The sequence below is a fragment of the Rhincodon typus genome, chromosome 21 (assembly GCF_021869965.1).
Source record: "Rhincodon typus isolate 14 chromosome 21, sRhiTyp1.1, whole genome shotgun sequence".
Lineage (NCBI taxonomy): Eukaryota > Metazoa > Chordata > Chondrichthyes > Orectolobiformes > Rhincodontidae > Rhincodon > Rhincodon typus.
In genome coordinates, this window is record NC_063352.1 from 33,259,969 (window position 1) to 33,284,807 (window position 24,839).

The 24,839-nt window shown below is 39.5% G+C and overlaps 1 protein-coding gene across 1 annotated transcript in view; it reads right to left on the reverse strand.

Moving 5' to 3' along the window:
* Positions 1 to 228: 228 nt before the first annotated feature.
* The window catches only part of rgs11 (regulator of G protein signaling 11), a 137,432-nt gene continuing 112,821 nt past the window's right edge, over positions 229 to 24,839 (reverse strand). The window contains exons 15-19 of the mRNA XM_020527009.2: positions 20,206 to 20,344; positions 9,441 to 9,523; positions 8,842 to 8,947; positions 7,356 to 7,525; positions 229 to 365 (exon numbers count right to left, since the gene is read on the reverse strand). Of these exons, the coding sequence (XP_020382598.1) occupies positions 236 to 365; positions 7,356 to 7,525; positions 8,842 to 8,947; positions 9,441 to 9,523; positions 20,206 to 20,344 (628 nt within the window). The 3' untranslated portion in view covers positions 229 to 235. The remainder of the gene's footprint in view (positions 366 to 7,355; positions 7,526 to 8,841; positions 8,948 to 9,440; positions 9,524 to 20,205; positions 20,345 to 24,839) is intronic.

Here is a 24,839-nt window from a genome sequence, read left to right on the forward strand (position 1 = left end):
AATTTGTTTATAGCAATCTTTCAGAAATTAAAAAATAAATATGCCACTGTGTGACAAGCGTAAATGAAGTTCATTTACATGTAATATTTCAAATATTTGATATAAAATTAGTAAAATGATTTTAAGGGGAATACTGAAGTTGTGAAACATGCGCTAAAACTATAAAGTGCAGATTTTATATAAATAAAGGCACTTCACAATAACAAGGAAAAAAATTATAATCTAGGCATTTTATCTAACATCTTGTTGTCCATCCAAATTCATCGTCTTCAAATTCAGCATCCTTGACATTTGACATTTGTGCACTTTCCAAATTCAGGTAATCTTGATTTTCCAGGGAGACTTCATCTGTAGTAAGAGGGAGACTAGGGAAAGCAGTTAAACAGTATCATTATCTAGTATTCTAATCAATGAAAAAAGTAGAGCTTTGCATTTGATAATTAAAATAGTTTCATGACCTATTGTTAAGAAATTTACATTTTTCACCTTCATTATTTTCAAATTGCATAAAAGTATAGTTTCTAGTGAGTGTTCATTAAGTTACACTCTGGATGTTCATCATCCATGTTGCATGCCAGATGCTGCATCGTGTTATGGTCTGTGCCTTTGGGTAACAATGCTACCTCATATGCTTTTCCAACACTTCTCATACTTTATAGTTTCATTATTTCAAGAACGCATCATGCCTCACAATCTCTACGGTAGCCGAAATATGTCCCCACTGTGCATCTGCCATAAACATGCTTTGGTAAAATTTCACAATTTACTTGCAACATTATTAATCAGAATCAAATACATGCTCCATCTCAGTTATGTCTGACTCATTTGCCATTTTTAACTAAAGAAAAATAAATTCTGTCAGTAACCTACCTTCTACCACAACCTCCGTGGGCAGATCCTTGAACCATTTACCCTGTTGAACAGCAAATGTCATGACCAATACTTGAGCTTTATTTGCTTTATTCCCTGACTGGATTTTCATCTATAACACTGAAGGGATAATAGTCCATGATTTTGAAGCACTGAGCATTGCTAAGTGCACTATTATTCATATGGCAAACTTAATTTTGCAGTCAAAAAGATCAAATCCATGATCTCTTAACAAACGTCCATCCAAGTGCATATGACACCCCTCACCCCATTGTTAAGTTTGGTATGCTGGGGAAGTTTCAGCAGACCATTCAGGTTTTTAGTCTTCTGAGCAATTTGGATATATCCTGTGTAGCTTGACAGCTTGCTTATTAGTCTCTGCCTTCTTTAGGACAGTGCTGTTAACCAGCAAGCCAGTTCTCCTGGTCTGTCTCACTTGAGGCCCTTTTTCATGTGAGCAGGCTCAGGGGACTGGAGAAAAGGCTAGCTGTCCATCCTGACCAGTTACATGCCACAAGGTCAGTGGCGGGGCAGGAGATGCCTGTCCTGCCTGCCTGGATACTGCAGCAGTTATAGGTTGTCCTGTCCTTCCAATACCAGCAGTATCCCAACTGCAAAGGCCATTTTTAATTCTAGATTTCAAGAAGTTGGAGAGACATTGCCTCCATTTGGAAGAACCTTCTCCTTCAACTACATGCCATGGAAGTCCGCTGCTGCTTTCAAGCTGTGAGGTCTCTTGTTGGTCCTCTAACTTTGAAAACTTACCAACAGGAGAGGATATCCACTGTCTGCTCAGTTATTGGCTGCTTTAGGGAGACTCACATTGGTTCACGATGGTATTGGTTTCTGACTTTAAATTGAGCCTAGTAGCAGGGTTCAGAAGACTGAGGGAACTCCCCAGTCCTTAGAGACTGCAGATAAACTTTAAATTCAACTTCCTCTTAACTTAGCAGCATATTAAGCAGTTCTATCAAGCCTGATTCTTGCTACTCTAATTTTGCAATTACCCATCAATGAGAAAAGATTACCGAATGGCTGTAGCTGAATGTCTCTGAACTGCACATCTTCTATGCCTGCACAAAAATCCCAGATTATCTGTTGGTGTTAGTTTTAAAAAAAAAATTTTCATTATTTTATGATTTTTATAGGGAGCTTGTTTGTTTCTTTGGTGCACTGATCAGTAGGACAGGATTTGCAATCTGTACTAGATTACTTGTAATCTTACATCTAGTTATTCCCCTGATATACTGAAAAAGTGGCCAGCAGAAAGGGGATAGGTGAAGCTGCACAGATGATGCACCAATACATATAGCAGCATTCCATAGTTACAACTGGTCAACATCACATTGACCTGTATCTACGAACCCAGTAAAACAGAGTTTACTTAATATTCTGAGTACGTACAAGTGGCCACTGACACTCAACCATCTAACTTCTTTCTTCCACTGTGAAAACACTTAAAAGCACACAGTTTGGAAGTATGCACACACCTTACATTGTGAAAAAGAGGAAATGCTGAGGGGTAGAAATCACTCAGCACACCTACACTACACTTACTTACAATGTGTAAATTGCAACAACATGTATTACACTGTATTCTGTGAACGACTTTGCAATGAGGCAGATTGGTGGTTAGTGAGGAATGAATTCAGAGCATGATAAGCTCAGGGCAGTGGGGTCTAGACTATAAAATTGAACACTTGAAGATTGACTTCTTTTATGAGACATTGATTGTTGTTTTGGCTGAAGACTTGTTTGAACAAACACATTTGGCTCTTGATTGGGATCATCTTCAATAATTAATATTTTTGGACGCCAGTTATATAGCTAGACTTCTTTGTAGTGTGATGTCACAAAATATGTGTGGTAATAATTTTGGGCCTTGTACAGGCTGTACTGCTGCCTGTCCCCACTCTCCACCTGCTCGAGTAGTACCTCCTGTCACTGCAGGTTCTAATTGGTTGGCTGAGACCCTAGCTGCAGCAAGTATCTTATTGATTGTTCCTTCTAGTCCATAGATTCCTTACAGCAGAACACAACTGTGGCTGCGGTCAATAGTTCATAAGTAGTTTTTCATCCAGTTCCTCTGACTCGCCAAAAATGATTGTGCCCCGACTGCTGTCAAATAGCTGATCTATGGCAATTGTCAGAGCAGTTGTAATTAGTGTTTGTAATTCAGCATTGGTAGTAAAAGACTGGACTACAATTCTCTACGTACTCGCTGCTCAGGATGCTAGATTTTCTACACTGATGAAGCCAGACCCAGATTAGGTGACCATTTTGTGGGACATCTACATCCAGACTCTAACCATGAGCTTTCAGTTGCCCTTCATTTTAATTCTCTGTCTCCCTGCTACTCTGACCTTTCTGTTCCTGGCCTCTTATGCAGTTCCAAGCTCAACATAAGCTTGAGAAAAGCACCTAATCTTGCAATTAAGCACCTTCCAGTCTTCTGGAATCAACATTCAACAGTTCAACAATTTCTTGCTTATAACTGAACCTTCAGACAGCAAACTTTGTTTGTTTGTGATTTTGTAAATCCCATTTACATCTCCTCTAGACCCAACTTTTGTTTCTTTACTTGTCCTGTAACATCTCCTTTTGCCTTACTCCATTAACCCTTTACATATGGAATCTTCCCAGCCTTCCAACCAGCAGAGAACATTCCTGTAGTTATTTGCATTTCTCACTTTCCCCACCCCTGTCATTGCTTCACCTGCCTCTGTTCTGAAATAAATGTGAAATTTTGTGCTGAATTTAATGACCATAGCAGTGGCCCCAATCCCCTATCCAGAGAGCTGGTGGAAACCACAGCATTACCAGGGGATCCAGCAATATTAAATTCCAATTAGGTGCTTACCTGCCTGCCACTGGGATACCTGGGGCCTTCAGGATGACAATGTCACATCCAAGAGCTGTCAGAAAAACCAGGGGCAAGTGACTCTTCAGAAACGGTGGCCACTACTGGTCCTGCAGGAGGTATTGGTAGATGAGCAGCCATGAAAGCTCTGAAGGAGAAGGCAGCCTCTCTGGGGCCATATTAGACTATCCCTGATGAGGAGGAAGAGGGTTGGTGTGGAGGACGGGGTGGGGTGCTATGGAGACTGCATCCCAGTGGGGCCCTCTGTTGGTTACAGGGTATCCGATCAGGAGGTACCTGCTCAGCCCAGAGGTAGGCTGCAGAGGTAAACCCGGTGGAACCTACAATAGGTACCCCTCTCACTATACCAAGAGTGGTGGGATGAAACTTGCTGCTTAAGGGCCTCAACTGGCATCCGGAAAGGTCAAACTCTGTGACATGACTTAGTAATGGGGAGTCAGGACAGCAAAGTCTCTTAATGCCCCCTGGCCTTCCAGCCTCTCCACCATTTAATTCTGTTCCTCCTTCCCCAGATGCCACCAGATCCACAGAATATTTTGTGCATCCAGCACTAGTGAAAACCTCTGCATCATTATATGCAAGCTCCATTTGATATAAATTCAAAGGAACCAATCTTGATTCTCATCGGGGTGGCACAGTGGCTCAGTAGTTAGCACTGCTGCCTCATACAGCCAGGGCCCTGGGTTCAATTCCAGTCTCGGGCAACTGTCTGTGTGGAGTTTGCACGTTCTCCCTGTGCCTGCATGGGTTTCTGCTGGATGCTCCAGTTTCCTCCCACAGTCCAAAGCTGTGCAAGTTAGGTGGATTGGTCTTGCTAAATTGCCCATTGTGTCCAGGGATGTGTAAGTTTAGGTGCATTAGACATGGAAAATGCAGGGTTGGGGAATTGGTCTGGGTGGGATGCTCTTCTGAGGGTTGGTGTGAACTTGTTGGGCTGAATGGCCTGTTTCCACCCTGTAGGGATTCTATAATTCTAATTTGTTATTTTAAAGAAAGGGGAGGTTTCATTATTCATATGCAAATTGCACAGCAATGTCCGGTGACCGCATATGCAGCGGGGTAGGTACACACAAAAATCAGGAAGTTGGTATTCACATTGTTCTAGTCGTTTAAATTGGTTGGCAATTTTGAAATAAATGAATTTAATGGCAGCTAAATCTGCACCATGGTTTGCACTACACACGAAAGAATTTAAATAGATTGACTGAATAATATTCCAGATTATTTTGCTGCATTTTGGGTATGAGACAACTGGTAATGAGAAATTCATCTTGACACTTGTTGCAATAACTTATTTTAGAATCCATAATGCTGGCTTCAGTGCTACCTGCTCTTAAAAGAACATGGGAATAGAGTCTGAGTGTAATTTACCAGAGTTGGTCTTATTATTGCGCCTAGCAAGATTTAAACGAATACACCTTAACTTTTGGTTAATTATGGCTTCTCTATAGTTACAATTTATTTTATGTAACAGCATGTTTTAAAACCAATGATGGCATAATCAAATTAGCAGTTTGCAGCAGAGTTGAGATTAAAATAATAGCACATCACATTGGTTCATTTGTTGATGCATGAGAATAATAAGGTTTTCTATCTTTGCCAAAGTACACTCCAGTTTCTAATCCTGACCAAATTGTCATCCAGTGGGAAATTACTGATTAACACAATAAAATCTACATTAGCGGCAAGTTTATTACTTGAAGCCATTACTTTGGTGTATCCTGGCATTACTTTATATGGCAGTTTCAACCTTGCATGATTAGTAGAACTACAATTGTGAAAATAAGTTTGAAAAGTGACACTGACTCACCTTACTTCAACGTTTCACTTCCTGCAAATGTGCATTGGCATAAATTTTGAACTTTGAGATTTTCAGATATACATATTAATACCATTATTATCTTTATAATGTAGTGACAACACCTGCCTTTAAATGATCAGTATATGATGTAAACCTAATTCAGTACCTGTAATTCTGTAGATTTTACAAAAATGTTACTACAATTAAAAGATAAATAACGCACAAAGTACAGATCTAAGCATTATCTGATGAGTGACATAACCAGAGTTTTTGATAATGATGAGATGCCATTTTAAAGCTGTGCATTTCTAAATGTTTTCATGTACTTTGCAGAATATTCCATTTATTCTACATGCTTGATTCATGAGCACACAAAAAGTGAACACTTTTCTCATACTTTTGTTCCACTAGCATTGAATATATTGTTCCCAATTGTTTAAACAATGAAAAAGTCCTGGAACTGAATTTCTATAATACCAATTGAAGCTATTGGTACCCATTATTACTTATGTATGAACCTGACAGGAAATTCAGGCAAGTGCAGTTACACAGTTAAATGCAAAAATCCAGACATTTCTGTCAAGTTGTTTTGCTTCTCCTTATGCTGAATGCAGAAGGCAACTCAGTGTTTGGCTCTCCATTCAAACATATTTTATGGTGTGCTAATCCTTAACTATTTACAAACAACCTCTCTGGCCTTGAAAATTCACTTTTACAGAGTCTCATTTCTTCAGTTTTTAAATGTTATTGGAGAGTTTTTTTTTCAAAGTTACACATTTTATTGTTCTCTCTTTCCCTTTCTCTTCAACCCTATCTTTCTTTCTGGCTTTTTATTTTGCTTTCTGCACTTGTTTGACATTGAATTCATAATACAAAACTGCAGTTCCCAGTTTAGACTCTGTTAGGCATTCACAATATTTCAGTAAAATTAGTTAAAGAGACACACAGCAACATGGCTTGTTCATACAGGTGCATAGGGTACAGCAGTATGATGATTTCCCACTAACAGCAATTTATCGCGGAGAAGCCATACAAAGGCAATCCGAATGAATGGATAGTAATACCTATAGTAAATTCTGGCCTACAATATCTGACGAATTTCTCACTGAAATATCAATTTTGAACTTCAGTAGTTTTTCTATTTTGATTTTTTCTTTTAAGTTTCATTGTTAATGCGTGCTTATAATGGAAATTACAAGACAATCTCCCATGTTCTGGATCTGCCAAAATACATTATTAGGATTAAGTAACAATTTTTATCAACAACACTGTTGATATTGTCTCTGGCATTCTTTTCAGTAAATGCAATTATTACACGGTAACGAAACGTCTGCAGAACAACAAACCAGCTCGGCGAGCCAACCAACCTCAACACCCACAACCCGAGCTACAGATCTACTCCAAAACCTTAGAAATTATTACATCAGGTGGTAACATATAAGTTGTGCATAAATGTCTTTTGAAATTTCTTTGCCAACTATTTCCTAAGCTGGTGAATAACTGAAATTTGTCAAAAGACTTAAAAGTAGATCCTGATAGTTTACTGTTAAGATGAATGGTGACACTTGATCAGTGCTTTGCACACCCCTTGGTGTGTATACAAGAAATGTAATATGCTGTATGTATTCAAAATTAATATACTGATTGTTTTAAAAAAAAGACTTACATATCAGATCTTGATATTATCACGGTTCTACTGTTGCATTAACTAGTGAAGGAGGTTTGAATTTTTAAGAACCAAAACACAACATAATAATATTCTTATCACATGCTGAAAATGAAAGTGAGGAACAAACAGCGAACCTCTGAGGGTCAGTGCAGCTACAGGAAGGGGTGGTTGCAGCAGGAAGGATTCCAGGGCAAAATGAGGGAAGGCTGGAATGGGACCAGGAAGGTGCATCCTCGGAGTTAATTGGGATATTTGGTCCAGTGAACACTCCTAGGTTTGCCAAAGGGTGGGAGAATCGACATAGCTGTAGGGATAAAAGAAGAGGATAAGTATTTTGAGGTCCAGCAATGTAATAAGAAAATATTGTAAATACTAAATTGTACTCACTAATGGATAGAAAAACCTTTTTGCATTTTACATCTTTATGTCAGATTATGGAATAATTAATAAAATGTGCTTTTGCTAAAAACATTCTTTATATAAAAAAAACTTTGTTCTGTAGTGAACATGTCATGCAGGTAGGGAATGTGATTTTATAAATGAGAAAAACACCAAGCTATTATAAAGCATATTTATTGGTGTGAAGATTTTATATGAAGATTAATACTGTAGAAACACAAAATACTTGATATGTAGGGTATAACTAAAACACATGATTTTATTACAATACTGCCTAATGCATTTTGCATTATGAATAGGAAATATTAATATTACGAGATTTTGTAATGGAAAGTAGGGTGAACATCAAAAATTTAGATAATTACCAGCAATGAGGCTTTCTAGTTTGAAGCTGTTAAGACAGGAAAGCCAATTTATTGATCGTTCTAGATAAATTGCTCAACATCACTGGGTTATGCCTGTGTATGTGTAAAACTTCGAATATATAATGGCAGTTCTTTAGTTTTATTCTTTTTCTTATGAGATTCCATTTGTGATGTTCACTCCAACCAAGAAACTTGCCTGGGGCTCATTTTCCATCAGCTCTTAATCCTAAGTATAACAGATGTTAGGAGGACTATGATGGCTGCTGTGGGTGGTCAAACCTATAATTTCTTTCCTTCTTATGTTGGAATACTTGACCTTTTGGAAGACCTTCCCCAATTTTACAGCTGAGACTGGGAACTCAACAGATGAGGAATTAAGATCATAAACCCATATCCTCCTACGCCAACAGCGCATGTTACAACATCCATATACAACATGCACATGTTCAGCTTGTGCTCTTCAAATGGAACTTAAAGGTTAGAACATCAATGGTACATTATTTAGTACTTCAAAAGAATTTCAATGGTATACTGTTAAAGCCAAACGTATCACATAACACAGAGCAGTTGAAAACACTTTTCAGTGGTATAACAATCTATGTGATTCCCTAAATTTTTGGGCTATTCAAAAATGGATACGGGTGAGTTTAAGATTTGGTTGGTTTTCAACAAGGAATTCAGATTTTACTTTCCTGTATAAAAGGTAACATGTAAACCTAAGATGTAAAGTCAGCAATGAAACATATCAATGACTATACATGACTCTGTGGTAAGTGTGGGCGTATTGTAGGAAATGTAGAACTATGACAGGTTAAAGAAAAATCATGCTCTTAATGTGGCGAGTTTAGTTTTGAACCTGTGAAACCGTTGCATCTTTTCCTTTCCCATCGTTGCCCTTTGGGTAGAACATCTGTGCAGAGTTGGTGTTGGAATAACGATGCCACCTCATGAATGGAACCATACTATAAAAACACAGAAGCAAAAATAAATATTTTTTAAAAAACAAGGCTGTGCATTGATAAAATTGACAAGCCCTGGTGAATTTTTCTCTTTGTTAAATGGTAGCACAGAAGATTCTACATCTATTTAGTACAGGTTTGGAAGTGTAAGATTAAAATTTCAGTGATAAAACTTTACAAGTTAAATTTTGCAAGAAGAACTAAACAAGAGGAATATTTGCTGTACAGAGTAATTTAAACTAAACAACACTTTCAATCCCCCCCTCATGAATCTAACGTTTCTTTTACACCTATAAAAGAAGTTAATTTCTGTAGGCTGACATTTACATCTTGGTTGATGTTCTTGAAAAACTGTAAGTATATAACTTACTAAAATATCAGTATACATAATGTTATTCTAAAGGTTGGCTGAAACAAAAACAAAACTGTCACTACCTTTAGCCAGTCAACTTTTTGCCCCAAAAATGTTTTCTGGATACTGCATGTAATAACATACCTTCTCTTGGTTTCCTGAGGAACAATGGATCTTGCTAAAATATTCTTGTACATATCTGACTTTAAGTAACGTGGGTAAGAATCCTGGAGTAACAATATCAACAAGATATCAGTGAGTTTAAAGAGTAGGTTATATGCATAAACACTTTTCCTCCCTGGGAAACTCAAACGATACTGTCCTTATTTAATAAGACCATAAGAAATTGGAACAGGAGTAGTCTGTTCCGCGAATCAGTTGGATCCTGGCTGATTTGACATTCTGCGCATTCACATTCCTTCCCTTTCTCCATAATCCTACTGATCAAGAATCTGTCTCAGGCTTAAATATACACAAGGCCTCTGCCCCACGGTTCTCTTTGGCAAAGAGTTCCAAAGACACTCAACCCTTTGAGAGAAGAAATTCCTCCTTATCTGAAATTGGCACTCCTTCACTCTAAGACGATGCCCTCTTCTCTGAGCCTAGAGTTCCCATGAGATGGAACATCCTCTCAGCATTTACCCTGTCAAGCCCCTTAAGAACCCTACATGTTTCAATGAGATCACTTGTCATTCTTCTAAACTTCAGTGAGTAGGGTCCCAATCGGTTTAACCTTTCCTTACAATACAATCCCTCCATACAGGGGATCATCCTTGTGAACCTTCTCTGAATTGCCTCTAATGAAATAATATCTTTTCTTACATAAGGGGACCAAAACTGCTTAGAGTACTGCAAGTGTGGTCTCACCAGTTGCAGTAAGGCTCCCTTACTCTCATACTCCAACTCCCTGAAATCAGAATCAACATTCCGTTAGCCTTCCTGATTACCTACTGCACGTGTGCATGAGCTTTCTGTGTTTTGTGCACAAGTCCCACCATGTCCCTTCGTGTTGCAGCTTTCTGCATTTTCTCTCCATTTAAATAATATTCTGTTCTTTTAGTCTCCCTTCTAAAAGAACAACTTCACATTTTCCCACATTATACTCCATTTGCCAACATTTTGCCCACTTACTTAATCTAACAGTATATGCCTGTAAACTGTTTGTATTTCTTTCCACCTATATATTTTTGATGTTTTTTTTCAAGATGGTTATGTCCAGATTGAAATACTGGAATTTTTGCTTAATTTTTCTTTAAACCTATTTTGTTAAGGAGAAAATGACCTATAAGGATAGCTCAGTCTTAATCAAAATGGAGGATGCAGGTTTTGTAACTTTTCTGTTAATTTCTCCTTCATCAGGAATTGAAGAGTACTCCAGGTTTAACCAGTACCAGCAACGTGAGTTAGAGGTATTTAATCAAATAATTTGAGTAAACTGGGGTGTCTAGAACCAGGGGTCACAGTCATGAGGATATGGGTTTACACCATTTAGGACTGAGATGAGGAGAAATATCTTCACTCAGAGGGTGGTGAACCTTTGGAATTCTTTGCTACAGAAAATTATTGAGGCCAAAATAGTGACAATTTCAAGAAAGAAATTGATAGGGCTAAAGGGATCTGAGGGTATGGGGCAAAAGGGGGAAATAGGGTACTGAGCTAGATGTTCAGCCATGATCATATTGCATGGTAGAGCAGGCTCAAAGGGCTGAATGTCTTACTCTTGCCCAATTTTCTGTGTTTCTATGTAGTACATGTAGGAAGACTTCGGTATGCAAGGTATGTGCTTAGTGGCTGGACCTTCTGGGGTGGTGGTTGAGGGGTGTTTGCAAAGGTTGCTGAAAAGCAGGCGTTTTTCCAACAGTGACTTTGAATCCAGGAGATAGGTATAAAAACACTAACTTCCTTGATCTGCCATGTCTTTTCCTCAGTGTAGTTGCTAGCTTGCCTAAGGCACTAGAAATACTGTTCATTGAAGCCACAGTTTAAAAACTGAATAACAGTAAGACTCATAAAAGGGTTGGAGACGGGATTGGGTTGGAAATCTGATTTTTAAAACCGTAACAACTTCTCCCTGCAACCTAGCCAGAATCTGCCTTGTGTTTAAGGTTAAAATTCTCTGATAGGGTCAGATTATTGATCAAATACAATGCTTTGTTAGCTCGAAATAACTGTAATATTAATGATTTTATAGCAAATTCTTTTATGTTGTCTATGTAAGATTAAATATAACTGCAAGCTTAATGTTTGAACTTTATCTTCCAGCTGTGTACCTCCAACCTAGTTAACTGGTGATGTTGAAAAGCTCAGCAGGTGGATTATAATGGTTACTATGATGTGGCTTTGACAGAGCTTTGACGTCCAGCATTGTGAGACTGATCTCCACGTCAGAATGAGTTTCACTTTTCATCCTTTTTAAAATAGCACAACTTCAAAGACTGTTGGCTGCTTGGTATTTCAGAGATATTCTGGAAAATTAAAATCTAAATTAAATTCCCTGATATCGTCAGAGTTTTAAAATCAAAGTAAGTTAATTTTTGTTTACGTACAGTCTTATGATCTAAACGTCCTTGACATATTTGTAAAACTGCATTGAAGAAGCTTCTGGGCAGACTTAAACCTGGGTATAAATTTCATCGATTATTAAGTGTTTAAAAAATGTCAAAAACATGTTAGTGGATTTCTGCTAAAAAAAATTTAAATTTACCCAGTTTCAATCTGTCCACAGTTTCTGAGAAGCACACCAGAAAGTAAAGGTATCATTCATTTTATAATCTCATGTATGTTCCTGATTTAATGATTTAAATTAGGAGCTACTGTAAATAAATTAGCTCATTGATGCAAGTTTGGAACACTTATTGTCTGTAGGACCAATATGTTAGCCACTTACAGAAAGTTTATGTAACTAAGTGTCTACTCTATCTTCTACAGCTGGATTTCACAGAACTGTTCTGGTGCATTGGCTCTTTGGGCATTTTAACGTCATGCCAATTTCCCACCTTCCACTGGAAACCTGTACGTTGCTTCTATTTGACTCGGCATCTAATAACCCTCTTAAATATCTCAATTGAACTTGTTTCCACCATATTTCCAGATAGTGCATTCCAGACCTTAACTACTTGCTGAGTGAAAAAGTTTTTCTTCACCTTTCATTTATTTCTTCCATAAAACACTTCAAAACCAAGCTTTCTGGTTCTTGGTTCATTGACAAGTGGGAACAGTTTCTTCATACCCATTCCATTTGGATCCATCATTATTTTGAAAACTACTGTCATATATTCTCTTAGCCTTGTACTCTCCAAGGAAAACACTTCCAACATCTCCAATCTTTCCTCATAACTGAAGTGCGTCATCCCAGGAACCATTCACGTAAACATTATCTGCACACTCTCCAATGCATTCCAATTCTTTCTCTTGTGTGGCTCCCAAAATACACAATACTCCATCTAAAGTCCAATCAATTTCTTATATAAGTTCATCATAACTCTCCTCTTCTCTTACTTTATGCCTCTATTTGTGAATTTGAGAATACTTTATTGATTATTCCTCTGTCTGTCCTGCCACCTTTAATGTGTTAATTCCATATACACCCAGGTCATTCTATTCCTGCACATCCTTTACAATAATAACCTATATTTTAGACTGGATCTCTATGTTCTTTGTACCAAAGTGCACCATTTCAGAGTTCTCTGCATCTGCCACCTAATCCCTTTACACTGTCCACTTCAACGTTTACAATTCTCCCAGTTTTGGATTGTCAGCAAATTTTGAAATTGTCCCCTGTATACCAAGCTTTAGGTCATTTAAATGCATAAGGAAAAGCAAGAGTCCCATTACCCATCTCTGAAGAACTCCACTACAAACCTCCTTGCAGCTGAAAAAAATTCCCATTCACCATGGCATTTGTTTCTTCTCGTGCAGCCAATTTTGTATCCATGTGTCCTTTTATTTCGTGGCCTATAACATACCTTACAGGTTTGCTGTGTGCTACTATACTGAATGCCTTTTAGAAATCTATGGTTTCCCCTCATCAACCCACTCTATTGCCTCTTCAAAGAATTCCAGGAAGTTAAGCTAGACATGATTTTCCCTTACAAATCCATACTGATTCTTCCAAGTTAATCTACATGTTTTTCATCTCACTAGTAATTCCATCCATCCCAAATAATTGTTTCTTAAAGTTTTCCTACCACTGAAGTTAAACTGATTTGGTCTGTAATTTCACAGCTGATCTTTACGTCTTTTTCAAAATGTTTATAACAATTACAATTCTCCCAACCTCTAGCACCAAGCCTGAGTACAGAGAATGTGCAAGCTTGAATAATGGGACAGCTTTAGTTCTTGAACAGAGGGCTGGGGGGAGCAGAGGTTGGGTATGAGCATGTCTGATAAAAAGCCAGGCTTTCTCCGAAACAAAAGCCAAACACGTCAGTGCTTGTGACCCCAAACTCCCATCTTGTAACCTCACTGCCGAGATAGAGTGACTGTGGGCTACTGGAGAGAAGGTGGTGGACCTTACATCGATGGAGTGAAGAAGGACATTGACCTTCTTCCTGCAGATCAGAAGTCACACAACACCAGGCTATAGTCCAACAGGTTTATCTGAAAACACAAGCTTTCAGAGTCTTACTCTTTCTTCAGGTGTCAGTGAGACAGGCAGTATCAGACACAGAATTTATAAGTAAAAGATCAAAGGGTCACACCACTGATGAGGATGTATTAAACAAACCTAAGATGCTGTTAAATCTTTAATCAGTTAGAAGGTTTTAATTGATTAATACATATATGTATATCCCTGAGTTCCTTTCAAGTCACTGTCCTGAGAAAACTAAAGGTTTTATCAGTGTAAAGAAGAGGTGACATTTTAGGTCAGACAATGTATGTTAGGTGTAAGCAAAAAAAAGAAGTTGCTGGAAAAGTTCAGCAGTTCTGGCAGCATCTGTGAAGAAAAAATCAAAGTTAACGTTTCGGGTCTGGTGACCCTTCCTCAGAACTGATGGTAGCTGGGAAAATGTCGGTTTATATGCAGAGAATAGGGAGGGTGATGGGGTAGGGAGTAAATGATAGGATAGGGCCTGAAGAGAAAGAAGAGCTGTTGGATAGAGAAAAGACTTGATAACATTCTGAAGAAGGATCAGTGGACCCAAAACGTTAAGTCTTTTTTTTTCTTCACAGATGCTGCCAGACCTGCTGAGCTTTTGCAGCAACTTAGTTTTTGTTTGTGAGTTGATAATGATCTGGCTGGGAGGGTGAATAGTTGTTAATGGGGACTATTAGTGACTAACAGCAGGTGCTGTGTAATGGCAGGCTATGTGATAACAAGGCCTGGTGTGCAGGGTAGGGGGCTAAGACATGGGAGAGTTTATGCCCTAAAATTATTGAACTCGATATTGAGTCCGGAGGGAGTTCAATAATTTTGGGCTCTATCCTATCGTTTACTCCCTACCCCATACCCCTGTGTGTGTGTGTGTCTGTGTGTGTGTGTGTGTGAGAGAGGGAGAGAGAGTGTGTATGTGCACGCATGCTTGAGAGACAGTGCATGTATGAGAGAGGATCTGGGTGAGAGTGTGTATGTGTGTGTGAAAAAATGCTATGACAACAGTGGTATGATAGGCACGGTGCAAAAATTGCCAAACAGAGACGTTCCGTCCCAGTAGGGGAATACCTCTGCGGTTAAGGACATTTGACCTTGGACCTTCGAGTAAATGTCCTCTAAGGTGGACTTCAGGATACACAACAACGCAGAGTCACCGAGCAGAGGCTGATAGCCACATTTGGTACCCATGAGGATGGCCTCAACTGGGATCTAGGGTTCATGTCACACTACAGGTGACCCCACCACACTATACATACACACACACACACACACACACACAGACACAGATCCTCTCTCATACACACACTGTCCCTCAATGCACACACACAAACACTCACTCTCCTACACACACACTAATCAATGGGGTAAATTTGTATTTGCAGATACATTCTATTTTGTTCAAAAAGCACACAATTTATAGACAGTCAGTCAATGTGGCGGTTTATAAATTCCTGCTTTAGAAATAAAACCAGTCTGACTCCAAACCAAAACGCAAAGATTCTAAACAAGGCCTCACACCTAAAATGCATTGTCTGACCTAAAATGTCACCTCTTCTTTACACTGATAAAAATTTTAGTTTTCTCAGGCCAGTGACTTGAAAGGAATTCAGGGATTTACATATACATATTTTCAATTAAAACCTTCTAACTGATTAAAGATTTAACAGCATCTTAGGTTTGTTTAATACATCCTCACAAGTGATGTGACCCTTTGATCTTTTACTTATAAACTCTGTGTCTGATACTACCTCTCTCACTGACACCTGAAGAAGGAGTAAGACTCTGAAAGCTTGTGTTTTCAAATAAACCTGTTGGACTATAAGCTGCTGTTGTGTGATTTCTGATCTTGTCCACCCCAATCCAACACCGGCACCTTCACGTCATGACTACCATTCTTCCTGCAGAGCTGTGTAGAGCTTTCTCCAGCCAACTGAGACTGGTTTAACAGCAGGCCAGGCCGGGATGGTCCAGTGTGTGGCCTCCACTGGGTGAACGTGGAAGTCCCTCCACAGAACTATCCCATCCATCAGGACCTTTTAAGTCCCTGCCTACACAATTGGGTACCAATTTCCTACTGACTGACTGACATGTCCAGGACAAACATCAAGAAGCTGTTGACTGGCTGTACAACAGGCTTTCAAAAATGACATGGGTGCAAGGAATGCCCATGAGTTCCAGGATTGCCACTGAGTGTTGAGCTGTTGACGAAATGGTGCATGGTGGAATGTAACCAGAATCAGGCATGAACGGCACCATAGCGGTGGGATAGGTAGTTACTGAGGTGAGTTTAATGAGGTAAAATTGAAAGAATATGTTGGGGCTTGGCTGAAAATAATTTTAAGATTCAGCCCCAATTTCAGAAAGGCAGATAAACAAAAAGTGATGAGGACAACATTATTTTAATCTCTTACTACTTGTTGCCCAATCTTTCACTTTTATTTTCAACTAAATTATTTGGTTTGGCTCTAAGTGCTCTATCATTAGTCCTACTTTCCCACTATTGTGGGAGTGCTACCTCAGTCTTTACTCGCACTAAGTTTCATTCTCCAGTTATCTCTATGCAAGCTGACCTACATTGGTTCCACATCCAGTAATGCCTGGATTTTAAAACTTTCATCCTTGTTTTCACATCCCTGCATAGCCTTGTCCTCCTTCCCTCCATAATCTCCTTCAGCAAACAAACTGACATAGCTGCGTTCATCTAATTCCAGCCTCTAGGACATCCCTAATTTAAACTGGTGTCGCTGCCTTCGGTTGACAAGGCCTGAAGCTCTGAATTCCCACTGACTCTTTAACTCTATTTTTTTCCTTTAACACACTCCTTACACCTGTCTTTTTAACCAGCCTTTTGACCACCTTCCCTAATAAAGCCTTGCGTGGTTCTGAATTTTGCTTCATTACATGCCTGTAATGTGCGTTGGGAGATGTATTGTGTGACTGGAGCTACATAAACATAAGCTGTTGTTAATTCTCAGATCAGTCACCTGCACAGCACTTTAAATATTTCCGGCATCCCATCTTACTTTCTGGCTCCTCAGTTAATAATGGTTGACCTTAGCCTAACCCAAATCCCATCATTTCAGATATATTGTCTTCCTTGCAAGGGGCAAATTCCTTTAGCACTGCATTTACCAGTGACTGGCACAAGGTCAATTTTAGGGCTGGCCTCCTCCATGGTTCACTATACTTGTGAGCTGATACCAACTATCTGTTATTCACAAACCAGCACAACTCCATGAAAACTGTAAGGTAGGGCTCAGAAATCTCTGCACCAGCATTGAAACCACTGGCTTAGCAACTGCTGCATGTGGGTTAGAGACCCACAGGTTCATCTGCACCATCAAAAATATCCTGGAATCGGGTCAGACCTACTTCGTTATCCTCCTGCCTGACGTAGGTTTAGGATGGAAAAATCCCAGTCCCATATTTTCACTGCAATCTGGAGTCCCTAGCAGCCACCATCTGTGTTTCTGTTATTATTTTTTTAATCGACATTCAGTGTCAGTGAGAATGAAATCTCATTGGGTTGTGAGTACAGAGCAACCAAAACAGCTGTGTTCTGTATACTCCTGACTGCTGTGAAATCACATTGTTTCATGGGGAGTTCCCAGTGCTGCAGATGATACCTCCGTTCCAGTGCTTTGGGTTTAGGGATGGCACAAAACATGACGTATTACAATGTTCCAATGCAGCACTATTGTTCATTCCCTAATCCAAAATTATACTAATATCAATAGTGTTAATTAATCCTCCACCTATTAAGCAGAGTACTTAAAATCTGTCTCTCATTGTCAGCATTCTGGGTTGGAAAAGTCAGCAATCCCTAATCCAAGCTCAGAATTTTCTGATCGCTTTATGTCAATTATTTATTCTTTTTTGCTGACGGCAATCGCAGAATTTACATTGTCATTCCAACAATTCCCCATGGATGTTTTGAGTTTACAGTCATTAATTCCTGCAGCAATTGTTTATCAAATGCAAATGAGATAATACAAGTGGAATTAACACACAAAATTTACCATTCCTAGTACATTGTTATTTTATAAGAACATAAGAACCAGGGGCAGGAATAGGCCATCTGGCCCTTTGAGCCCACTCTGCCATTCAATAAGATCATGGCCGATCTTTTCCTGGCTTCAGCTCCACTCACCCACCCTCTCACCATGATTCCTTAATTCCTTTACTGTTCAAAAAAACATCTATCTCAGCTTTAAAAACATTCAATGAGGCAGCCTCAACTACTTCACTGGACAGGGAATTCCACAGATTCACAACCCTTTGGGTAAAGAAGTTCTTCCTGAATTCAGTCCTAAATCTGCTCCCCCTTATTTTGAGGCTATGCCCTCTTGTTCTAGTTTCACGCACCAGTGGAAACATCCTCCCTGCTTCTATCTTGTCTATTCCCTTCAGAATGTTATATGTTTCTATAAGAATCCCCCCTCATTCTTCTAAATTCCAATGAATATAATCCCAGTCTACACAGTCTCTCCTCATAAGCCAACCTTCTCAACTCCAGAATCAACCTAGTGGATCTCCTCTGCACCCCCTCCAGTGCCTGTATATCCTTTCTTGAGTAAGGTGATGAAAACTGCATGCAGTACCCATGGTGTGGCTTCACTAGCACCCTATACAGCTGTAACATAACCTCCTTAATTTTAAGCTCCATCCCTTTAACAATGAAGGACAAAATTCCATTTGCCACATGAATTACCTGTTGCACCTGCAAACCAACCTCCTGCGATTCATGCACAAGGACACCCAGGTCCCTCTGCGCAGCAGCATGCTGCAATTTTTTACCATTCAAATAATAGTCCCTTTTTACTGTTATTCCCACCAAAATGGATGAATTCACATTTGTCAACATTGTACTCCATCTGCCAGACCTTTGCCCACTCACTTAAACTGTTTATATCCCTCTGCAAACTTTCAGAGTCCTCTGCACACTTTGCTCTTCCACTCACCTTAGTGTTATCCACAAACTTTGACACACTACAACTCAATCATCTTTGTAAATTGTAAACAATTGTGGTCCCAATGCTGATCCCTGAGGCACACCACTAGTCACTAATCGCCAACCAGAAAAGCACTCATTTATCCACACTCTTTGCTTCCTGTTAGTTAACCAATCCTCTATCCATGCTAATACATTGCCCGTAACGCCACGCACCTTTATCTTATGCAGTAGCCTTTTTTGCGGCACCTTGTCGAATGTCTTTTGGAAATCTAGATATACCACATCTATTGGGTCCCCGTTGTCAACTGTGCTCATAATGTCTTTATAGAATTCCAGTAAATTAGTCAAACGTGATCTGCCCTTCATGAACACGATGCGTCTGCCCAATGGGACAACTTCTATTTAGATGATAGATTCAAGCGTTTTCCCCACCACAGAAGTTAAGCTAACCAGCCTATAATTTCCCATCTTTTGTCTACCTCCTTTTCTAAACAGTGGCGTCACATTTGCTGCTTTCCAATCTGCTGCAACTGTCCCAGAGCCCAGCGAATTTTGGAAGATTACCACAAGCACATTTGCTATTTCTCCTGCCACCTCTTTTATTACCTTCATTTGCATTCCATCAGGGCTAGGAGACTTGTCTACCTTTAGCTCCAATAGTTTGCCAACTTTTGTGATAATGATCGTTTCTAGGTTCTCACCTGCCTTAGTCTCCTTGTCATTAATTACTGGCATGTTATTCGTGTCCTCCACTGTGAAGACTGACACAAAATACCTGTTCAATGCCTTGGTCATTTTCTCACTTCCCATTATTAAATTTCCCTTCTCATCCCCTAAAGGACCAATGTTTATCACTATATTCTCTGAATGCAAGGGCTTGTGAATAATTTATTTGATATTACAAAGTCAGCACAATGGTTTTTCATGTATTTATAAAACATTAATATAATGGTCCCCATCCAAAAATGGAGGCAAAACTTCAATGAAATGCAGTGAGATTGCGAAGACTGAAGGCTGGCAATGGGACAGTGTTATATAGCTTTGTCTTGTAGGAATGTACACCAATAATTGTCATATTCCTCACATAGGCGTCAAAAGAATACGAAATATCTGCCAAGCAGTTTGTGGTTTTAAAAATAATAGAAACACTTGCTTCATGATTTTCTGTTTCAAGCATCTTAACTGGACGGACCACAATGAATACTGTAGCAAACAGGAAGTTAGAGGCTGGGATTCTGGTGGAACTCATTTCTTGATTTATCAAATCCTTTCTACCATCTATCAAGTGGAAGTCAAGAGTGAATACGAACATATTTACATATACAGTTTTTAAACAAAGGCTGCAATATAAATCTACATACCTTTTTCATTAGCATATAAATATGCATTTGTGCATCTTCAAATACATAGCGATGGGGAATTTGTAATCCATCAAGGGTCTTTTCCATTGTTTTACTGTCAATATTTACCCATTTGCTGGCTCCTGCTGCCAAAAACTGTCTGCAAGTAACACAAGCCTTCTATAAATAATAAAAATCAAAAGATCAATATTCTAATAAAATCTGGAGCTAACTTTCAGTGAGTCAGACTGCTTTGAGGAAGTCTGTTCATTTGTATTTTAGAGGGTGGGATAAACACAGATGCCAATAGAATTCACTTGACTGGAGTGTGTGGGGGATAGGAAATGCATTGGATTTTAGTACTGGCAATCTCTAATCACCAGGCAGGCTGTGAAAAGGGGCACAGAGACATATGGCACTAAGAGTCCCATATGCTGTGCAATCAGCAATTTTGAACCAGCAAAATGTGACATTTTTACTTCATTACTTCATTGCTGCATTGAATAATGGAGACATTCCTCTTAGATCAAAATTACTTCTACTGTTATCTGCCTAAATGTCCAGTTGTACTTGACCTTTATCATCTGAAATCAGAGATGTCAGGATGGTGTGTTGCCTCCCTGGTGCCAGGGTAAAGGATGTCTCTGAGCAGGCACAGGTCGTTTTGAAAGGGGAGGGTGAGCAGCCAGAGGTCGTGGTCCATATTGGTACTAATAACATAGGCAGAAAGACAGATGAGGTCCTGCAAAGGGAATTTAGGGAATTAGGTAGAAAGTCAAAAAATAGGATCTCTGGGTTGTAATCTCAGGATTACTCCCTGTGCCACATGTCAGTGACGTCAGAAATAGGAAGATAACAATTGAATATGTGGCTAAAGAGCTGGTGTAGGCGGGAGGGCTTTAGAAATCTAGGTTATTGGGATCTCTTCCAGGGCTGAAGGGACCTGTACAAGGAGGATGGTTGCACCTAAACTGGAGGGACACCAGTTTATCTTTACAGGGAGGTTTGCTCGTGCCTCTCGGGAGGGTTTAAATTAGTGTGGTGCTAGGGGTAGGAATCAGAGCAGTAGGTCAGCATGTGGAGTGGTTGAGGAGAAGTTAGAGGTTAAGTTAAGTAAGTCTAATAGGAAGAACAGCAGGGTCAGGTTAATGAACATGGTAGGACTGGCAGCCTGAAGTATATTTATTTTGATGCAAGGAATATAACGGGTAAGGCAGATGAGCTTAGTGCCTGGATTAGTACATGGAATTATGACATTGTAGCCATTACAGAAACTTGGTTGAGAGAAGGGTAGGACTGGCAGCTCAACATTCTAGGGTTTAGATGTTTCAGGTGAGATAATGAAGGATGTAAAAGGGGGTGGAGGAGTTGCATTACTGACTAAGGAGAATATCACAGCTGAACTAAGAGAAGTCATCTTGGAAGGCTCACCCAGTGAGGCAATCTGGCTAGAACACAGGAATAAGAAAGTTCAATCCTATGATGGGGTTATACTATAGACTTCCCAATAGTCAGCAGGAGTCAGAGGAACAGATATGTAAGCAGATCATGGAAAAATCTAAACCCAACAGTGTTGTTGTAATGGATGATCTTAGCTTTCCCAATGTTAACTCGTACTTCCTTAGTGCCAGGGGCTTAGATGGAGCAGAATTTCTTATGTGCATCCAGGATGGTTTCTTGAAACAATATGTAGATTGTCTAACTAGAGAAAGGGGCCATAGTAGACCTTGTATTGGGGAATGAACCTGGCCAGGTGATCGAATTTTCAGTGGGGGTACCATTTTGGGAAGAGGGATCATGATTCCGTAAGTTTTAAGATAGTTATGGAAAAGGATGAGATTGGCCCTCAGGTAAAGGTGCTAAACTGGGAGAAGGCTAATTATAACAGTATTCATCAGTAACTGGAGAAATTAGATTGGGGTGGCTGTTTGAGTGTAAATCCACATCTGACATGTGAGAGTCCTTTAAAAGCCAGTTGATCAGAGTTCAGGATGTATGTTCCTGTGAGGAAGAAAGATAAGGATGGCAACATTTGGGAACACTGGATGACAAGATATTGAAAGCTTCGTCACAAAGTAAAATGAAGCATATGTAAGACTGAGGAAACTGAAATCAGGCCAGGCCCTTGAAAATAAAGTGTGGCAGAGTGGTAGTGTCTCTACCCCTGGATCGAGAGGTCCAGGTTCAAGTCCCATCTGCTCCAGAGGTGTGTAATAACATCTTTGACCAGGTTGGTTAGGAAAATAGGTTAACTAAAATAAAAACTTAAACAAGGAATTAGTAGTGACCAGGAAATATCCTGGATGTAGGATTAAGGAGAATCCTAAGGCATTTTATACATATATTAGGAGCAACAGGGCAGTTTGAGAACCTAGGTCTACTCAAGGACAAAAGAACAAAATTATGTGTTGAGCTAGAGGAAATGGTGAGGTCCTTAATGAGTACTTTGCATCAGTATTCACCAAAGGAAAGGAAATGAGTGATGGTAAAATTAAGGAGGGTTATGTTGGTCTAGGGGATGTCGCTATTAAGAAGGGGATGGAGTTGGGTTCTTGAAAAACATCAAAGGTAGATAAGTCCCCAGGATCTAAACGCAGGGAGGGAGACGAAGGAGGAGATTGTGGGGGCTTGATACAGATCTTTGTATCCTCTTTAGCCACAGGTGACATCTTAAAAGACTGGAGAATAGCCAATGTTGTTCCTTTTGTTTAAGAAGGGGAATAGGTACAATCCAGTAAATTATAGACCAGAGAGCATTACTTCAGTGGTAGGGAAATTGTTGGCAGAAGATTCTTAGGGACAGGACTTACTCACACTTGGAAAAGAGTGAACTTATTAGGGATAGTCAGCATGGCTTTGTGAGGGAGAGGTCTTGTCTCACAAATTTGATTGAATTGTTTGAGGAAGTGACAAGAGGATTGTTGAGATTAGTGCAGTGGATGTTGTCTGCATGGACTTTACTAAAACATTTGATATGGTTAAATTGCGGTAGGCTGGTCCAGAAGATTAAGTCACATGAGATCCACGGTAAGTTGATAAGCTAGATAAAAAATTGGCTTGGTCATTCAAGACAGGGAGTAGTTGTGGAGGATTGTTTTTCTGACTGGATGTTGTGAGAAGTGGTGTTCCACAAAGATCAGTGCTATGACCTCTGTTATTTATAATATATATGTAAATGATTTGGATGAAAATGTAGGTGGTCTGATTAATAAGTCTGTAGATGATACAAAAATTGGTGAGGGTGTGGATAGTGTGGAAGATTGTCAAAGTATATAGTAGGCTATAGATCAGTTGGAAAGTTGGGCCAAGAGATGGCAGATGGAGTTTAACCCGGCAAGTGTGAGATGATGCATTTTGGGAGGTCAAATGCAGGAGAAAAGTGTACAGTAAATGGCAGAATCCTTAGGAGCATTGATATACAGAGGGATCTTGGGGTGCAATTCTCTGAAAATAGCAACACAAGTGGCTAAGGTGATAAAGAAGGCATACAGTGCATTTGCCTTCATCAACTGGGGCATTAAGTATAAAGATTGGCAAGAATAAAGCTTCAGTTTGGCTACATATATGTTCTGGTTCTCACACTATAGAGATGATGTGGAGGCTTTGGAGAGGATGCAAGGGAGGTTTCCCAGGGTGTTGCCTGGATTGGAGTGTATTTCCGGTCCAGTGTCAGAGGTCGAGGGGTGACCTGATAGAAGAATATAAAACTATGAGAGGAATGTATAGGATGGATAGTCAATCTTTTTCGCAAGGTTGAAGTGTCAAATACTAGGAGGCATAGGTTTAAGGTGAGAGGTGGAAAATTTAAAGGAGATGTGCGAGGCAAGTTTTTTTACTCAGACTGTGGGCAGGTGCCTGGAATGCATTCCCTAGAGAGGTAGTAGAAGCAGACACAATAGCAATGTTTAAGACACATTTAGACAGACAGATCAACAGGCAGGGAATAGAGTAATGTGATCTTGTGCTGGCAGATGGGATTAGTTTAGGACAGCATCATGGTCGGCGCAGACATGGTGGTCTGAAGGGCCTGTTCCAATGCTGCACTTTCTATATTCTATGTTCTATGAAATATTCTGTCTACCATGTTCCATACTAGATCATCAGTAACAATGGCTGCAGCTAAGCATAGTACACTATGAAATATCCAGGACTGCCAATAACAGGTCTTAACTAATGTCTTACAGACCCTGAGATTGTTTGCATTTCCTACTGCTCTTTGTTTCATGTATTGATTAAGGAAATAATGGGCTAAATCTAGAATAGTGGTACATAGGATATGACTCCTTCAGTTGATGTGTGACTTTCTGAAATCGATTTGTCCAGTTGTGTTGTGTTCTGTCCCCAAAGAGCTGTTCCATGGAATGATGGGAAATAGGTTGCTTTCTAAATCTGCTGAGCACAGTTGCATCCTTACCAGCTCTGTGAGAGTACCTTCAACATAGAGAGTAAATCTTTTTAAGCAATGTTTTGATGCAAGTATTTAAAGCATGTGCACCAAATTAATGGGTAAATAAAACCAAATAAACTTAGTAACAGGCAACAAAATAGGCACTGATTTCTCTGAAAGAGTGATATCAGAAATGTATTTGTTCAATAGACATAATCTTCAGGGAAGGCCTCAAGTTGCAATGTTCATGCTTGATCAGATTGTACAA